The following is a 12,370-nucleotide window of genomic DNA, read 5'->3' on the forward strand; positions in this document are numbered from 1 at the left end:
CGCCCCGCGGCGCTGTGGTGCGGCCCCGCTCCGCTCCCCCCACACAGCACGGAAGCGGCGCGGCGGGGCCCACGCGTGTCCGTGGCCCTTCCCGGGGCGCTGTGTGGGCTGCGTGGGTCCGTCCCCGAGCCCATGCCGCTTCTGGGGCTGGCTCTGGTGTTTTGTTTTTTTCTTATTTTATTTTTTTATCCCCCACCCCACGCGGGTGCCCATGGAGCAAGCGCTGCGGGCTCTCCGCCGTGGGGCTGCCAGGGTGGTGCTCGGGGCTGGGGGCCACGGCCCCACGCGGGATATTTGCCCCCCGTGGGGCTGCCGGCCGCTGGGTGCTGGGCCGGGCGCTCAGCTTCCAGCTGCGGCCTCGCGGGGGGCGGCTGAGGCGGGGGGCGATGCCCGCGGCTCCCCACGGACACGCGTGGGGCCGGAGCCCCGGAGCCGGAGGGGGGCCGAGGGTTGTGAGAGGGGACCCCGGGGGGCTGCAGGAGCAGGGCAGGAGGGGTGGAGGTGGCCGGGGGGTGAGGTCCCAAAGGCCAGGAGGAGTGTGGAAGGGCTGCCCGTGGAGAGGACAAGGGGCTCGGAGATCCTCTTTGGCATCGCGCCGTGCGCCATGGCCCTGTCGCAGTCCAGGAGGGATCTGTTCAGGCTGTTCCTCAAGGAGGGTGCTGGTGCTCGGCGCCTGGTCACCAGCGAATTCGTCCTTCAGGCCACGGCCCGGGGGGTGCCCGTGCACCATGTCCGGAGGAGAGAGCTGGACGCGCTGTGCAGAGGTCGGGTGCACCAGGGGGTTTGTTTAGAGGCCTCCCCTCTGCGTTTCAAGAGTCTGGAGGAAGCCGAGGAGCCCGATCAGGGGGGTGAAGAGGGTCCGAACCGGCAGCTGGTTTGGCTGGTGCTGGAGCAGATCCAGGATCCCATGAACCTGGGCGCGCTGCTGCGCTCTGCCTACTTCTTGGGGGTGGACAGAGTGGTGACCAGCCAGAGGGACAGGTATGGGCTTGGGTGTCTGCAGCTTCGGTGCTGGAGTTTTCTCTTTTCTATTCCTGCTGGAGCCCAAATAGCTTTGTAGCCCGCACTGCTCAGCAGCTTCTTTAGAGGGCTTTCTAAGACTGAGCTTGAGAACTGGATTTGGGCAGTTGCTGCTCCGCGTTGCGCTCTGCAGGGAGGCTCCGGGTTGTCATGTTCCAGGCTGGTAGGGAACCTCCCTGGGTACCCTTTTTAAAAAACTAATTTTGTGTTTTAATTGTCCAACTGTGCACAGAACTGCTGCAACTTATCTCTTGGGTTAATTTTTGAGCCCTCCTATTCTCTATAGGAAAATACATCCGTATAACGAACGAGATCTTTTGCAGACTAGATGGAATTGCCTGCTGCACAGGCAAGAGAAGGAAATAGAGAAGCAAAAATCCTCCTGGTCTTCCTCTTTTGCCATCATACGAAACTTTTCCTTTTTTTTTTTTCCCTTGCAGCTGCCCCTTGACTCCGACAGTGAGCAAAGCTAGCTCTGGAGCTATGGAAGTCTTTGATGTCTACAGCACAGATGACCTCCGGAGCTTTTTGAAGGTAGAATGATCCACGTTTTTTTTTTTTTCTTCCAGTATCTTAGTGTAACATATATATGGGAAACCTCAAATATTGCATGTGCTGAACAGAAAGGAGGTGCAGAAAGAGGACTCAAATTTTTGCAGCGTTCTGTTCTCCTGCTCTATGTTCCTGTTCGCTACCAGTGCTCTGTGCTGTAGGACCTCTCTGATGGGCTCGCACCCACAGTCCGGTTGTGTCGGGTTGGGTTGGGACAGCTGCTCTGTGCTGTGGGTCCTTTCTGGAGGATGGTGCTGGCAGGGTAGCAGTGGGTCTGTGCTGCGACTCGGTAAGATGGGGTCTGTCTCCCTGTCTGTCCGTGGGGACCAGTGCTGGTGCTGCTGCCTGCAGCAGGTCTTTCCCAGCGCACACAGAGGCAGCGTCCCAGAGCCTGGCACACGATGGCAGCATTGGGCAGCCTTTGGAGCAGGGGAGCGAGGAGAAAGCAGGGCTGGGTGTGAGCCGCTGAGAAGCTTTTTACCCTGTACCTATGCTGCGAGGTGAGATAAGGGCCTTTGCAGAACACAAAAGGGGACTGCACGTGGAAAAACATGATTTAAGCTGAAACAAACACAGGAGAGTTGCTTTGAATTAGCGTGAGTCCATCCTCTGCAGTAGCACCACACAACTGCCCTGACTTCTTGTGGAGGTGCTTTGTGCCCTGGCTGGGCTGGGAACCAGCTGAATGCTGCCTGCGTGAGGCTGGGTGATGTGGCCAGGGAGCGAGGAGCCACAGGCTCTCCTCTGCCTTCCTCTGTTTGCGTGGGGTGCCCCAGACCAGTACAGAGGTGGAGCTGGAGGGTCCAGCAAGGTGTGGGAGGGCAGAAGCTTTGGATCCGTAGAGGGACAGAGGCACTCTTGGGGTAGCTGCGTGCCTCTGTCCCTTTGAGGAGGAGCTGATCACGTTCCACACAGGGGTAAGCCTGGAATCTTGGCGCTAGAAAACCAGCGTTCAGCTGTACCATAGGTGTGTGGCTGTTGGAGCTCTAGAGGATGATGAAATGAAAGGCACATAAAGTACATTGATATTTAATTGAAACAGCTGGAAGAATCACTTTGTTACTGTAAAGCCTGAATTATTAACATTGGGAGCCATTGCAGCAGTTCATTTAATTGGACCCAGATTCACCGGCCTAACCCTTGGCATTGCCTGGCTGGTGTAAATTTGATATAACTTAATGTAAAAAGCACCAGTTTCACAGGAAATGGAGCTGGCAAGAAGCAGCGGCTCTTTTATTGTTAAAATGGATTTCTAAGACAAATAATTAAGGTTCTTTTCACTAGGGTGAGGGAGGGAAGGCTGGTTCTCTGGTTGTGTGAAGCACTGAGTGTTGAGTGCCCTGCTTTTTATATGAGCTGATTTTTGGCATCCAGGTTGAAAAATGTGTAGTTGTGTTTGAAAACGTTCCTGGGGGCTTCTGATGGCTGAGGCTGCGCTTGAGAACTTGTGCCACATTGCTCTGTTCATTAGCATTATGCTGATTTGTTTAACGCTACTCTTTCTGTGTACTTTGCTGCCAAAAACCCTCCTAGAACTGTTACACTGGCAGAAAAAGCTTTCTAGTTGCTTTTTGTTTGCTTGATAAACTGGAACAAACAACAGGAGGAAAATAACCCGCTTTTAGTTTGTTTTGTTCATTTTCCTCATTCAAGGTTTGTGTCCTGGTACTAGTAGGACTTTGGTGGTAAAAATGCAAGGGGTGTCAAAAGGCCAGTCAGCTTAACTGCAAGTCTAAAACATTTATTTGGTTATGTACATATCTTACTTTCTTTTTAAGCTTGAAAAGTTGCTGTTGTTTTTAACATGTATTTTCTTTCCTGTTTCCAGGCTAAAGCTGCAGAGGGCTGGGAAGTTGTGGGAACGGTGAGCAAGCCCGAAGAGGTGGAAAACGTTCCTGTCATCAGTTGCTTGGAATTTCGGTGGAATAAACCCATTATTATAGTAATAGGTATTGTCAATTGACAGAGCTTTGGGCTTGGTGGAAGCATGTGTGTGAGGAACTGATCGGGGTAACATGTCATCCCCTAAGCTAGTTGCAGGTCTGTTACGTTCTGTTATGCTTTGGTCTGGAAAAGAAAAGCTGAGCGAGAAGCACCAGCGTGATCTGTGGGCAAATAAAAGAGAGGCCAAGAAGAAGGGGGGAGCCTGGAGGTTTCCCAGTAGGAACTGTAAAGAACAAAACAGTTGGTGCAGATGAACAGGGAGTTTAATAAGTGCAGAGGGACTACGTGGCAGTTCTCAGTAGCAGGGCAGGGCTGGGTCAGTGCAACCACAGCACGTTGCTTTGTGTTGTGTTCTGCAGTGCTGTTGATCCTGTTGTAGGGCCCTGAACCTGGATTTTCTGTGTTGGCCAAGCACAGACCTGGGTGAGAGAGACCCAGGAGGTACGTGTCTGCTTGTGCTGTGCTGAGGCTGTGAGGGTGAGCTGTCCTGTGTCTGTGCTCCGTTCTGGAGATGAGGAGATGATGTTGGGGATGGTCAGAACAAAAGGCTGGGCTTTGTGGCCGAGACCACCAGCGAGATCGGTCTGTGGCTGCTTGTGTGTGCCTGTGAGAAGGCAGGAGCTGCTGGCCACTGCAGTGCTGGTAGGAAGGGCGGGTTTAACCTCCTCCCTGCCAGAGCTGTGTGCTGTGAAACTTGCAAAGGATGCTGCCTTTTGTAGGCAGAGTTTGAGCTGTGCAGCCTGCCAGAAGGTGAAGAGAAGGGGAGTAATGGCCCTGTGGCAGCCAGAGATAGGGATTCACCCAGGAGTGCTGCTCTAGGCACCCTTGTGTGGCCATCCTATAGCCCCCGCTTTGTGTCTGTCACCTGGCACGAAGCTGGTTTGAGCTTTTACACTTGGAAGTGGTGTCATGCTGGCGACGAGCCATCAAGGGGCTGTAATCCTGCCCCGTGCTGCGGTTTTCTTGGCTCAGAAGACATTCCTTTAATTAAAATGTTTATTGAACTCCTAGAAATACTGACAAGACAATGCAGCAAATCTGGCATCTCTACAAGATGTGTGAAGCTATATTATAAAGGGGATGGGGAGGCTGGCAGCGATGCTGATGGACCACAAAGAAATGCATCCCAGAAACAACGGCAACACCAAGAGAAAGGAAGGGGGTGAAAGTGGCAGTGGTGTCATTACCTTGAATTATGAGAGATTTCTCCAGGAAAAAGTCCAAATATCCTTTTGTCAAGGGAGATTGGAGGCTGATGGGTAGATGCATAAGGAGAGCTCCCAGACCTTGCAGCAGTAATGATTTCAACTCTCTGCTGAGCACTAACTCTTCACTGAAAAGAAAATTGAACATTACAGTTGTCTGATGCTGGGGTTGTTTGAAGAAACATCCTAGATCTGAATATGTAGCGTACCTGCAGCCACAAATAGAGAGCAGCAAAGATATATTAGCATGGTAGCGAGCATTGCATAGATTGTCTTGTAAGTTAAGCATTTGCAGACTTGAATTCACCCCCCTGGCATCCTCGCTGGCTTGGAAGAGTATGATTTGGACAGCCCAGGTGAATGTTGTCTGTGCTAGAGGTGTTGCCTAAGGTGCCCAGCAGGCCAGGTGCCCTTCAGGCAGTGTCTTGTGTGCCCTGTGTGAACAGGAACAGGTTGGGAGCACTTCGGTGGCCAGGGAAGAAGAGTTGCTGGGTAGTTTGTTCTTACACATCCAGTCTTCAGCTTGGGTTTTAAGGCAGTGGAAGTGGTGGTTTTATCAAGCTGCTCGTTGTGCACCTTCCTCAGCACAGCCCCTTCTGCCTGGCTTTGGACGTCCTGCACCAAAACCTGCAGTTGCTGCACTGGTGTTAATTGCAGGAGGGGCAGGGAAACTCCTGTCATTTCAGCCAAGCTCAGAGGCTTTCATGCACTGTGGTGCAAACTGTGCTGTGTGATTTGGAGGAGCAGGAGTGTTTGGAGCATGAGTCTGATCCCATATGGCAAGTTGGAGTGTGAAGGTGAGGGGTGGTGTGTTATTGCAGGCTGCTGTGAGCACCAGACCAAGTCCTGGGCAGTACTGCATGGGGGGCAGGCATTGCCAAATAATTAAGGACAGTATCAGGTGCTCTGTCACTGAGAGACAAAACCATGAGATCAAAGCCAAAGATCTGAAGTGGGAAGCATTTTGTTCAGTATAAACTAGGATTCTCTCTGCTTTAGTCGATACTCCCTCCCACGTGTCACAGTCTGTGCAAGTCTTTTTGCCCTGAATTTATAGGTCCTAATTATTTTAAGCAGCTAGAGCCATAAAAAGCTTTGTAAAAGCTGGAAGCAAAATTGCTGCCTTTATTAGGAATCGTAAGGCCCGTATCAGGGAGAGGAGGGGATTGCTCCAGGAACTGTGGCACCTCTGCTAATAGCTGCTGTCCCAGTTGGAGAGCCCCGTGAGAATGTGGTTTTGAGAGGCTCAGGAGACAAATAGTGCTGTAAGATCTAAAACTTTCCTGCGTTGAATCAGGCAAAAGTAGGTTAATGTACATATTTTTATTTCCTTGGAGCATCCCTAGAGAGCCACAGTCTAGTGATGAAGACAGGGCGGGCTGTGGGAGCCCTGTCTTTGGCTCCCTGTGTCACTCAGGCCTCCCAGGTGGCCTCGGATCCCTTGGCCATGCCTTGTCTGCGCTGCTGGCTTAAAGCAGCAAGAAAAGAAGGGTTAGGATGGGATTTTGTTTTTCTGAAGGTTCATTCACCCCAGCAAAAGGGCGCTTTTGCTTATTTTCTCTGGGAAGGTGATGCAAGATGCATGACCAAATGCCTGCTTTTCCTTACACAGAGTGCATCTTGCCTGTTAGATCAGCCAGCGAAACGTGAGACAGGGCCTCAGCGTCCATCCAGTCTGTGAAGTGGTAATAACAGCACTCCCTGTGTCGTGCGGGAGGAGGTCTCACACAGATAAATATGTAGAGACCGGGCACAGGATCTGCTGGGGAAGAGCTCTAAGCAGACACCAAGGGAAGAACTTTGTGGCAACTCAGCCCAGCTAGGAGCTCGTTTGCCTTCTGGAGGAGAGAGTCTCCAGTGGCAGAGGCAGTGCCTAAAGCATCCATGATACTGTTCAACCTCAGATGAGTGGAGGTGAGCTGAGCGAGGCCTGGTTGCACACACAGCGTGTGCCCCAGTGGTGCTGCCCTGGGTGAGTCTGGGGTTCAGCTGGGCCCCAGGTCTCGCTTTCGAAGGGGAATGTTTGGCATCCAGCGTGCTGAGCCTGGTTTGTTAGAGGGTGGGCACGTCTTTGAAATGAGCCAGGTATGCTTGCAGCCGTGTAGCTGTCTGTGTAGCTCTAAATAATGAATGTGGAAGAAGTCTTTGGGGAGCTGAGCGGGCTGGGAGGTCTGTGGTCTTCTGCATTTTCACTTGTCTGCACATAGGATTGTTTAAAGCCTCTCCCTTTCCATTTCCCTTTGTGACAGTGTGAGTCAAACAACTACTAATGACCTGGGATAGATTTCAACTCTGTTTCACCAGTGTATCAGCCCAAACATATCAGGGCTGTTGGATGGTTTAACAACTAATCAATTGAAGCCTCTGGTTAAACTGTCTGCATTCACAAGTTGCACCCAGCTGGTGGTACTCTGCGCTGAAAAGGCTGAGCCTGTCGCTGCCGATAGGGCTGTGGGATTTGCTGTGCCACAGCAGCCTGGTGGCCTCGTCTGCCTCGTGCCTCTGGCAGCAGCCCGTGTACGTGGGCAGCTGCCCGCTGGCACCGTGGGTGCTCGCATGGCGGGTGCTTGCACTCGAGCTCCAAGTTTCTGTGATTTACTGGGTGTGCAGGTGTGTTGGGAGGGTGTTGGAAACACTGTGGGTACTGGAGAGTGGGTCCAGGGAGGTTGGAGGGGGCCAGGGATGGCAGGGAAGGCGCCCAGCTCGTCACTGGTATTTCTTGGCTGTTGTTTGGTGGGCATTGATGAGGTTGGTGAGTGGTGAGAGAGCATAGCAAGACCTGTACTTGTGACAGGGAAGAAGGAACGTGGCAGCGGCTGTGAGCTGACCTGGGCAGTGTCTGTGTTCTGCAGGTAATGAAGGGGACGGACTTTCCCTGGAGACGCAGCTCTTGTGCCATCGGATGCTGGCCATTCCCCCTGGCAGAGCGCTTCACCCGGGGATCGAGTCGCTGAACGTCTCGGTGGCTACTGGTAAGAATACTTCTGATGCACAAGGGCATCAGTCCAGATTTCTGCACTTAAAAATCTCAAGCATCTAGGCTCTCAGAATGATTTTCTTTTATTTTTTTAAAAACATGTTTTTTGTTTGTTTGTTTTTAACTTTGCTACAGGTATTCTCCTGCACTCCATCTGCAGCCAGAAGCTGAGGCAGTGACTGATTTTTATCGTGGCACGTGGTGGAGGTCTCCCAGCCTGGACCTTTTGCAGAGGGAGGCGGCTTGGCATTTCATGGCTGCTTCCAGTCGGTGTGGATGTGGAATTGCTCCTTCCAGGCTTTTCACCATCTCTACAATGTACAGGGTGAGCCCCGTTGGCCCGACCTGTGTTTTGGCTGGTGCACAATGCCACCAGAGCCCTGGCTCAGTGCTTGAATGCCTTCAAGCAGTAGGTAACACCTTCTACCCTCAGAGGAAAGGTTGTAAGGAAGAGGAGACAAAGCTAGGTTTTAAAAGCAGACAGCCAAATCCTTCGTTTTTTTTGCAATAAAATAGACAGTGTTGGCTGCAGGGTTTTTTTTTTTTTTTTTTTTTTTTTTGCAAGGGGACTTACATTGCTCGGGCTGTGGAGAGGATTTTGGGCTGCAGCTTAGAGCCAGTTCTTGGTTGGCACCCTCCTAGCTGCCAGGAGGGTGCTGACGACAAACAGGTTCGGTTTGGGACTACTCGATAGCAATTTATTCACGAGGCAGTTCCCCTGTTACATATTGCTGTTTGGAAGTCTCAAGTGCAGCCTGTTGTATTTGATTGTAACACGAATCTGCGGCCGTGCCAAAGGATGGACACGACCTGTTCGAAAGAGCTGTAGTGGGGAAAAATGCAGCCCGTTGAAATAAAGCCTCTGTGAAGATCTCTTGTAGACTGAAATCAATCCTTTTTGTGTCATATATAAGCCCTGAGTGTGATCAGTGGAACGGGACTCTCCCTTCAGGTGGGAAGGGGGGTGTGGAGCTTGTTCTCCTCATTTAGGGAATTTTTTCCTTCCATGGTGGGCGAGATGCAGCTGGATGCTGAGCTGCCCCAGCACCACAGTCCCCACTGATGGCATCGTGGGTGCAGGGAGAGTGGTGACGGTGGTTTCATTTGCAAATATCCTGGTTGAAAACCAGGCTGGCTAAATTATTGAGAACCAAATGAATGTTATCGCTTAGCACCTTAATTATTTTATTTAGCTACTGTGGCCCTTTGCATAGGATTCCTCATTAACACTTAATTTACAGTGCCCTTTAGGGATAATTTCAAACAATTCAGCTTAGTCTCCCCCCTCCCCCCTTCCAAATGAACAAGTAAATCACTCAGAGTGACTAATTAGGACTTTCCTTTGAGCTAAATGAAGTCTGTAAACCGGTCTGTGGATGTGGGGGTTTTTCAGATGTGTCCCTGGGAGAGGCTGGCTGGCCTTGCCGAGGGCGCTGGCTGCGGTGGCGGCTGCAGGGCTGGGACAGGACGAGGGCTGGGACAGGACACGTCGCTCTGCTGCTGCACCAGCTCTGGGGGCTTCCCTGGCCGAGGAGAAACGAGGAGCATCGCCCAGCCAGGGGCTGGCCTGCAGGTGGGATCCTGCTCAGCCTCGCACTGAAACCTGCTGCTGTTCAGTGGTGTTGAGCGCTCACCTCTGTCACTGCAGCTAGAGAGGGTGCCTGGGGTGTGGCAGCACATGTCCTGAGCTGTGGCTGCCCCTTCGGCCTCTTCAGGACAAAAGGCCAGAAGCCAAATTCCTCCAAAAACGCCTGCTGCAGTGCCAGACATGCTTCTGTGCCTGCGTCTGAAATTGTTCACCAAACAGCAGCGAAAGGTCTGGTGGACTGCTGGGGTGATGGCTGCTGGGCAGGTGCGTAGCACTCCCTTTGTGGGCTGAATGTATCTTTTTTTATTTATTTTTTTAATGCTGAAATGAAAAGGCAAGGGGCCAGCGAGGCTGCTGGCAAGCCTTCCCTGCTGGCGCTGATCATGCAGCCGTGTCTGCCCCAGCAGAGGGTGCCCGTGGCTTAGATTTGCTCATTTTTCGCAAGACAGGGTCAGCACTTGGGGCTAGCTGAGTCCTTCTGAGCAGCAGGGATGAGGATAAAGCCTTCGCTCTATTCTTAATCTATAGATAAGTGTATATAGATTTATTTTTTTTTCTGATTTCATACAAACTGCGGTTTCTCATTTTAAAAAAAGCAATAATTTCTTTGTGCAGTGCTTTAATAAGAGGAGGCACTTCATTAAGTTTGCTTGGGTTTGGGAAAGCCGCGCACCCTCAGACCACGCGTAGCCGTGCTGGTTTACCTCCCTAATGAGGAGGCAGGTGAGTAACGATGGAGCAGTTACTTTTTTGAACCCAAAAAACCTCAAGACCTTGGTGCCCACGGTGGCTCCGTCAGTGGGGTGAGTGTGGGGACATTGCCAGGAGCCCTGGGGTGGGGGCCTGGCCTGGTCTCTCCGTCCCCCTGCACTGTGATCAGTTTTCCTCTGGGAGCAGTTTCCAGCAGTCTGGTCCTATTTTAAATGTGCCAACGAGTGGGTTTTCCCAGGCCTCGCAGGCAGGATGGATCAGAATCCCTGCAGTCACTCTGGTGGCTCAGCATCCATCTCTGCAGCGACTCCCCACAAGTTGCCCCGTGCAGCCGCCGTCTGCGCAGCACCTTGCAGTGGCACTGGAGCGTCAGACCAGGCTTACCGGGGGCTGTATGAGCTTTGCATTTTAAGAAGCTCTGGTGCTTTATGGTTATTTTTAACAGTTTGTCTGCCAGCTCTGTTGGCACATCCAGGGAGTGCATCTGCTGCTGGTGCAAGGCGAGGGAAACGGGGATCTGAGTGCACAAACAGACCTCGTGCCTGACTGCTGCTCCACGGGTGTCATTGCTAGTGCAGTAAATCCCACCCTGGACAGCTACAGCCGCTGCATTCAGCACTTCTCCCTCGGCGTTAACTTTTGGCCCTGCTTTGCATCGCTGGTGCCCAGCTCATGGACATGGGCTCGGCTTCTGGCACAGCCGACACCTCTCCTCTTGCCCGAGCCACATCCTGCTGCGGACCCAGCACGCCTGAGGCCTCGCGCTGCCGGGAGGAGCACGGGGACCTCTGCAGAGTGGCACCTTTTGAGATGGAGCCTTCTGCTGCGTGATTTGCCCCCGATCTAATAAATGCGATCCATTAATTGGATCATTGCCTGCTTCTCCAGTTAATTTCCTGGATATTTTTAAACGTTAAAATGTAGTTTTTATAGTCTTTCATTATTTTTAGCCTTAAGCTCGACTATAATCGTCCCTGTAATGTAACTGTAAAAAACTCCCGGCTTTATATCATAAAGGAGGACATTAATTGTCATTTTTTGTGTACATCAGCAAGATCAAAACATGTTTCCTGATTACTTCTGTTTGTACATAGAGTCTCTTTGATATTTAGATATGAATAAAGTGTGTGTGTGTAATTTGAAAGTCAATTCTTCCCTCCCTGCTGCTTGTCATGGATTCCTCTCAGAAGCATATTTACCAAATTGATTTTAAAATTTAGTAATTGCCCTTCCAAAATGATTTCTCAATAATCAAAGTGTCTCTAAGCACAGTGGCAAAATATTTGTCCTTGCTAGCTCAGAAGATGCGCTCCGCGCCTGTCTTTTTAATCTCAGACCAGGCTGAGCACAAATCTTTTCATCCCCCAAAATCAACTCAGGGGAGAACAGGCTTGGAGAAGCTCAGCTAATGCCCCAAATTTAGGTTTTGTGCACAGATTATTAATGTGACCAAAACCAAATCATTCCATAAAATCCTCGACTGGCTCCTAATGAGGTTTCTTGAGAGGGGCTGGCAGTGTTTTTGGGCAGGGAACAGCTATTTTCTCTGTGCCACGATCGGCGCTGTGCCACGGCCGGGGCTGCCCCGTGCTCGTGCCTGGTGCTCGTGCCGCCTCGGGCAGCTGGGCTGTGTGCAGTGGAATGAGATCGATTTGGCTGCTCCAGGGCTTCTCGTTCTCATTTGCAGCTGCATTCAAGAGAGTTGTGGGTTTGCTATTTTTTTTCTAAAGCATCTCTGGCACCATCCCTGTTATACTTAAGCCCTGTGCCCACCCGACGAGCACAGGCACAGGTCTCTGCCAGCATTAATTGTCCCATTTTTCTGCAGCAGCTTTATAACGAGGCCGTGCTGAAAATCGGGCACGAGGGCTCAGCCTGGGCACGCGGCCCCTCTGGGTGCGGTGGGGAATCCTCCAGCCGCGCCGCAGCGATGATCGGAGTTTGTAAATGTAATCAACCTTGAGGTCTTGTTACTTCCACAGGTGCAATTAACATTACCATCTGCTAATCCGTGATTAACGATGTTTACAAATATGCTACAACATGTTAAAATGTGCCTGCGCTCTTTTTTTTTTTTTATTATTATTTTTTTTTTCCCCTCACCCTGTTTTGGTGCGAGAGCTGTGCCGGCGGCAGAGGTGCGACGAGGGCTCCCGGCGGAGGGCTCACCGTGCTCCACCACCAACTCGCAGACATTTTGCTTTCATTACTTAAAAGTGCTGTTAAACTCCAAACCAGCTGTAGGAATGACAAGTTCAAATCAGGAGGTCAGTCCTGCTAAATGGGATTTAATTGCACGGGGGTTGAGGTACAAACTGATGAATCTGAATAATAAAACTTTGTTGGAGGCGACATATGGCACATTTTAAAGTA

General features: G+C 51.4%; 1 protein-coding gene across 1 annotated transcript; it reads left to right on the forward strand.

Annotated features, from left to right (window-relative positions):
* Positions 1-70: 70 nt before the first annotated feature.
* Positions 71-8,838, forward strand: MRM1 (mitochondrial rRNA methyltransferase 1). The gene is made up of 5 exons (XM_084299585.1): positions 71-981; positions 1,461-1,554; positions 3,401-3,521; positions 7,574-7,693; positions 7,834-8,838. Exons 1-5 carry the CDS (start codon positions 212-214, stop codon positions 7,875-7,877), a joined length of 1,149 nt encoding a protein of 382 aa, XP_084155711.1. The 5' UTR covers positions 71-211; the 3' UTR covers positions 7,878-8,838.
* The last annotated feature ends 3,532 nt before the right edge of the window (positions 8,839-12,370 follow it).

Source organism: Netta rufina (assembly GCF_964035555.1).
Source record: "Netta rufina genome assembly, chromosome: 21".
Lineage (NCBI taxonomy): Eukaryota > Metazoa > Chordata > Aves > Anseriformes > Anatidae > Netta > Netta rufina.

Bases quoted from the DNA above. Each gene is read 5' to 3' on its own strand.
- MRM1 (XM_084299585.1), top strand. From the start codon at position 212: ATGGAGCAAGCGCTGCGGGCTCTCCGCCGTGGGGCTGCCAGGGTGGTG. The intron at 3,522-7,573 runs GTATTGTCAATT...TGTGTTCTGCAG, and splicing joins ACCCATTATTATAGTAATAG to GTAATGAAGGGGACGGACTT. The intron at 7,694-7,833 runs GTAAGAATACTT...ACTTTGCTACAG, and splicing joins GAACGTCTCGGTGGCTACTG to GTATTCTCCTGCACTCCATC.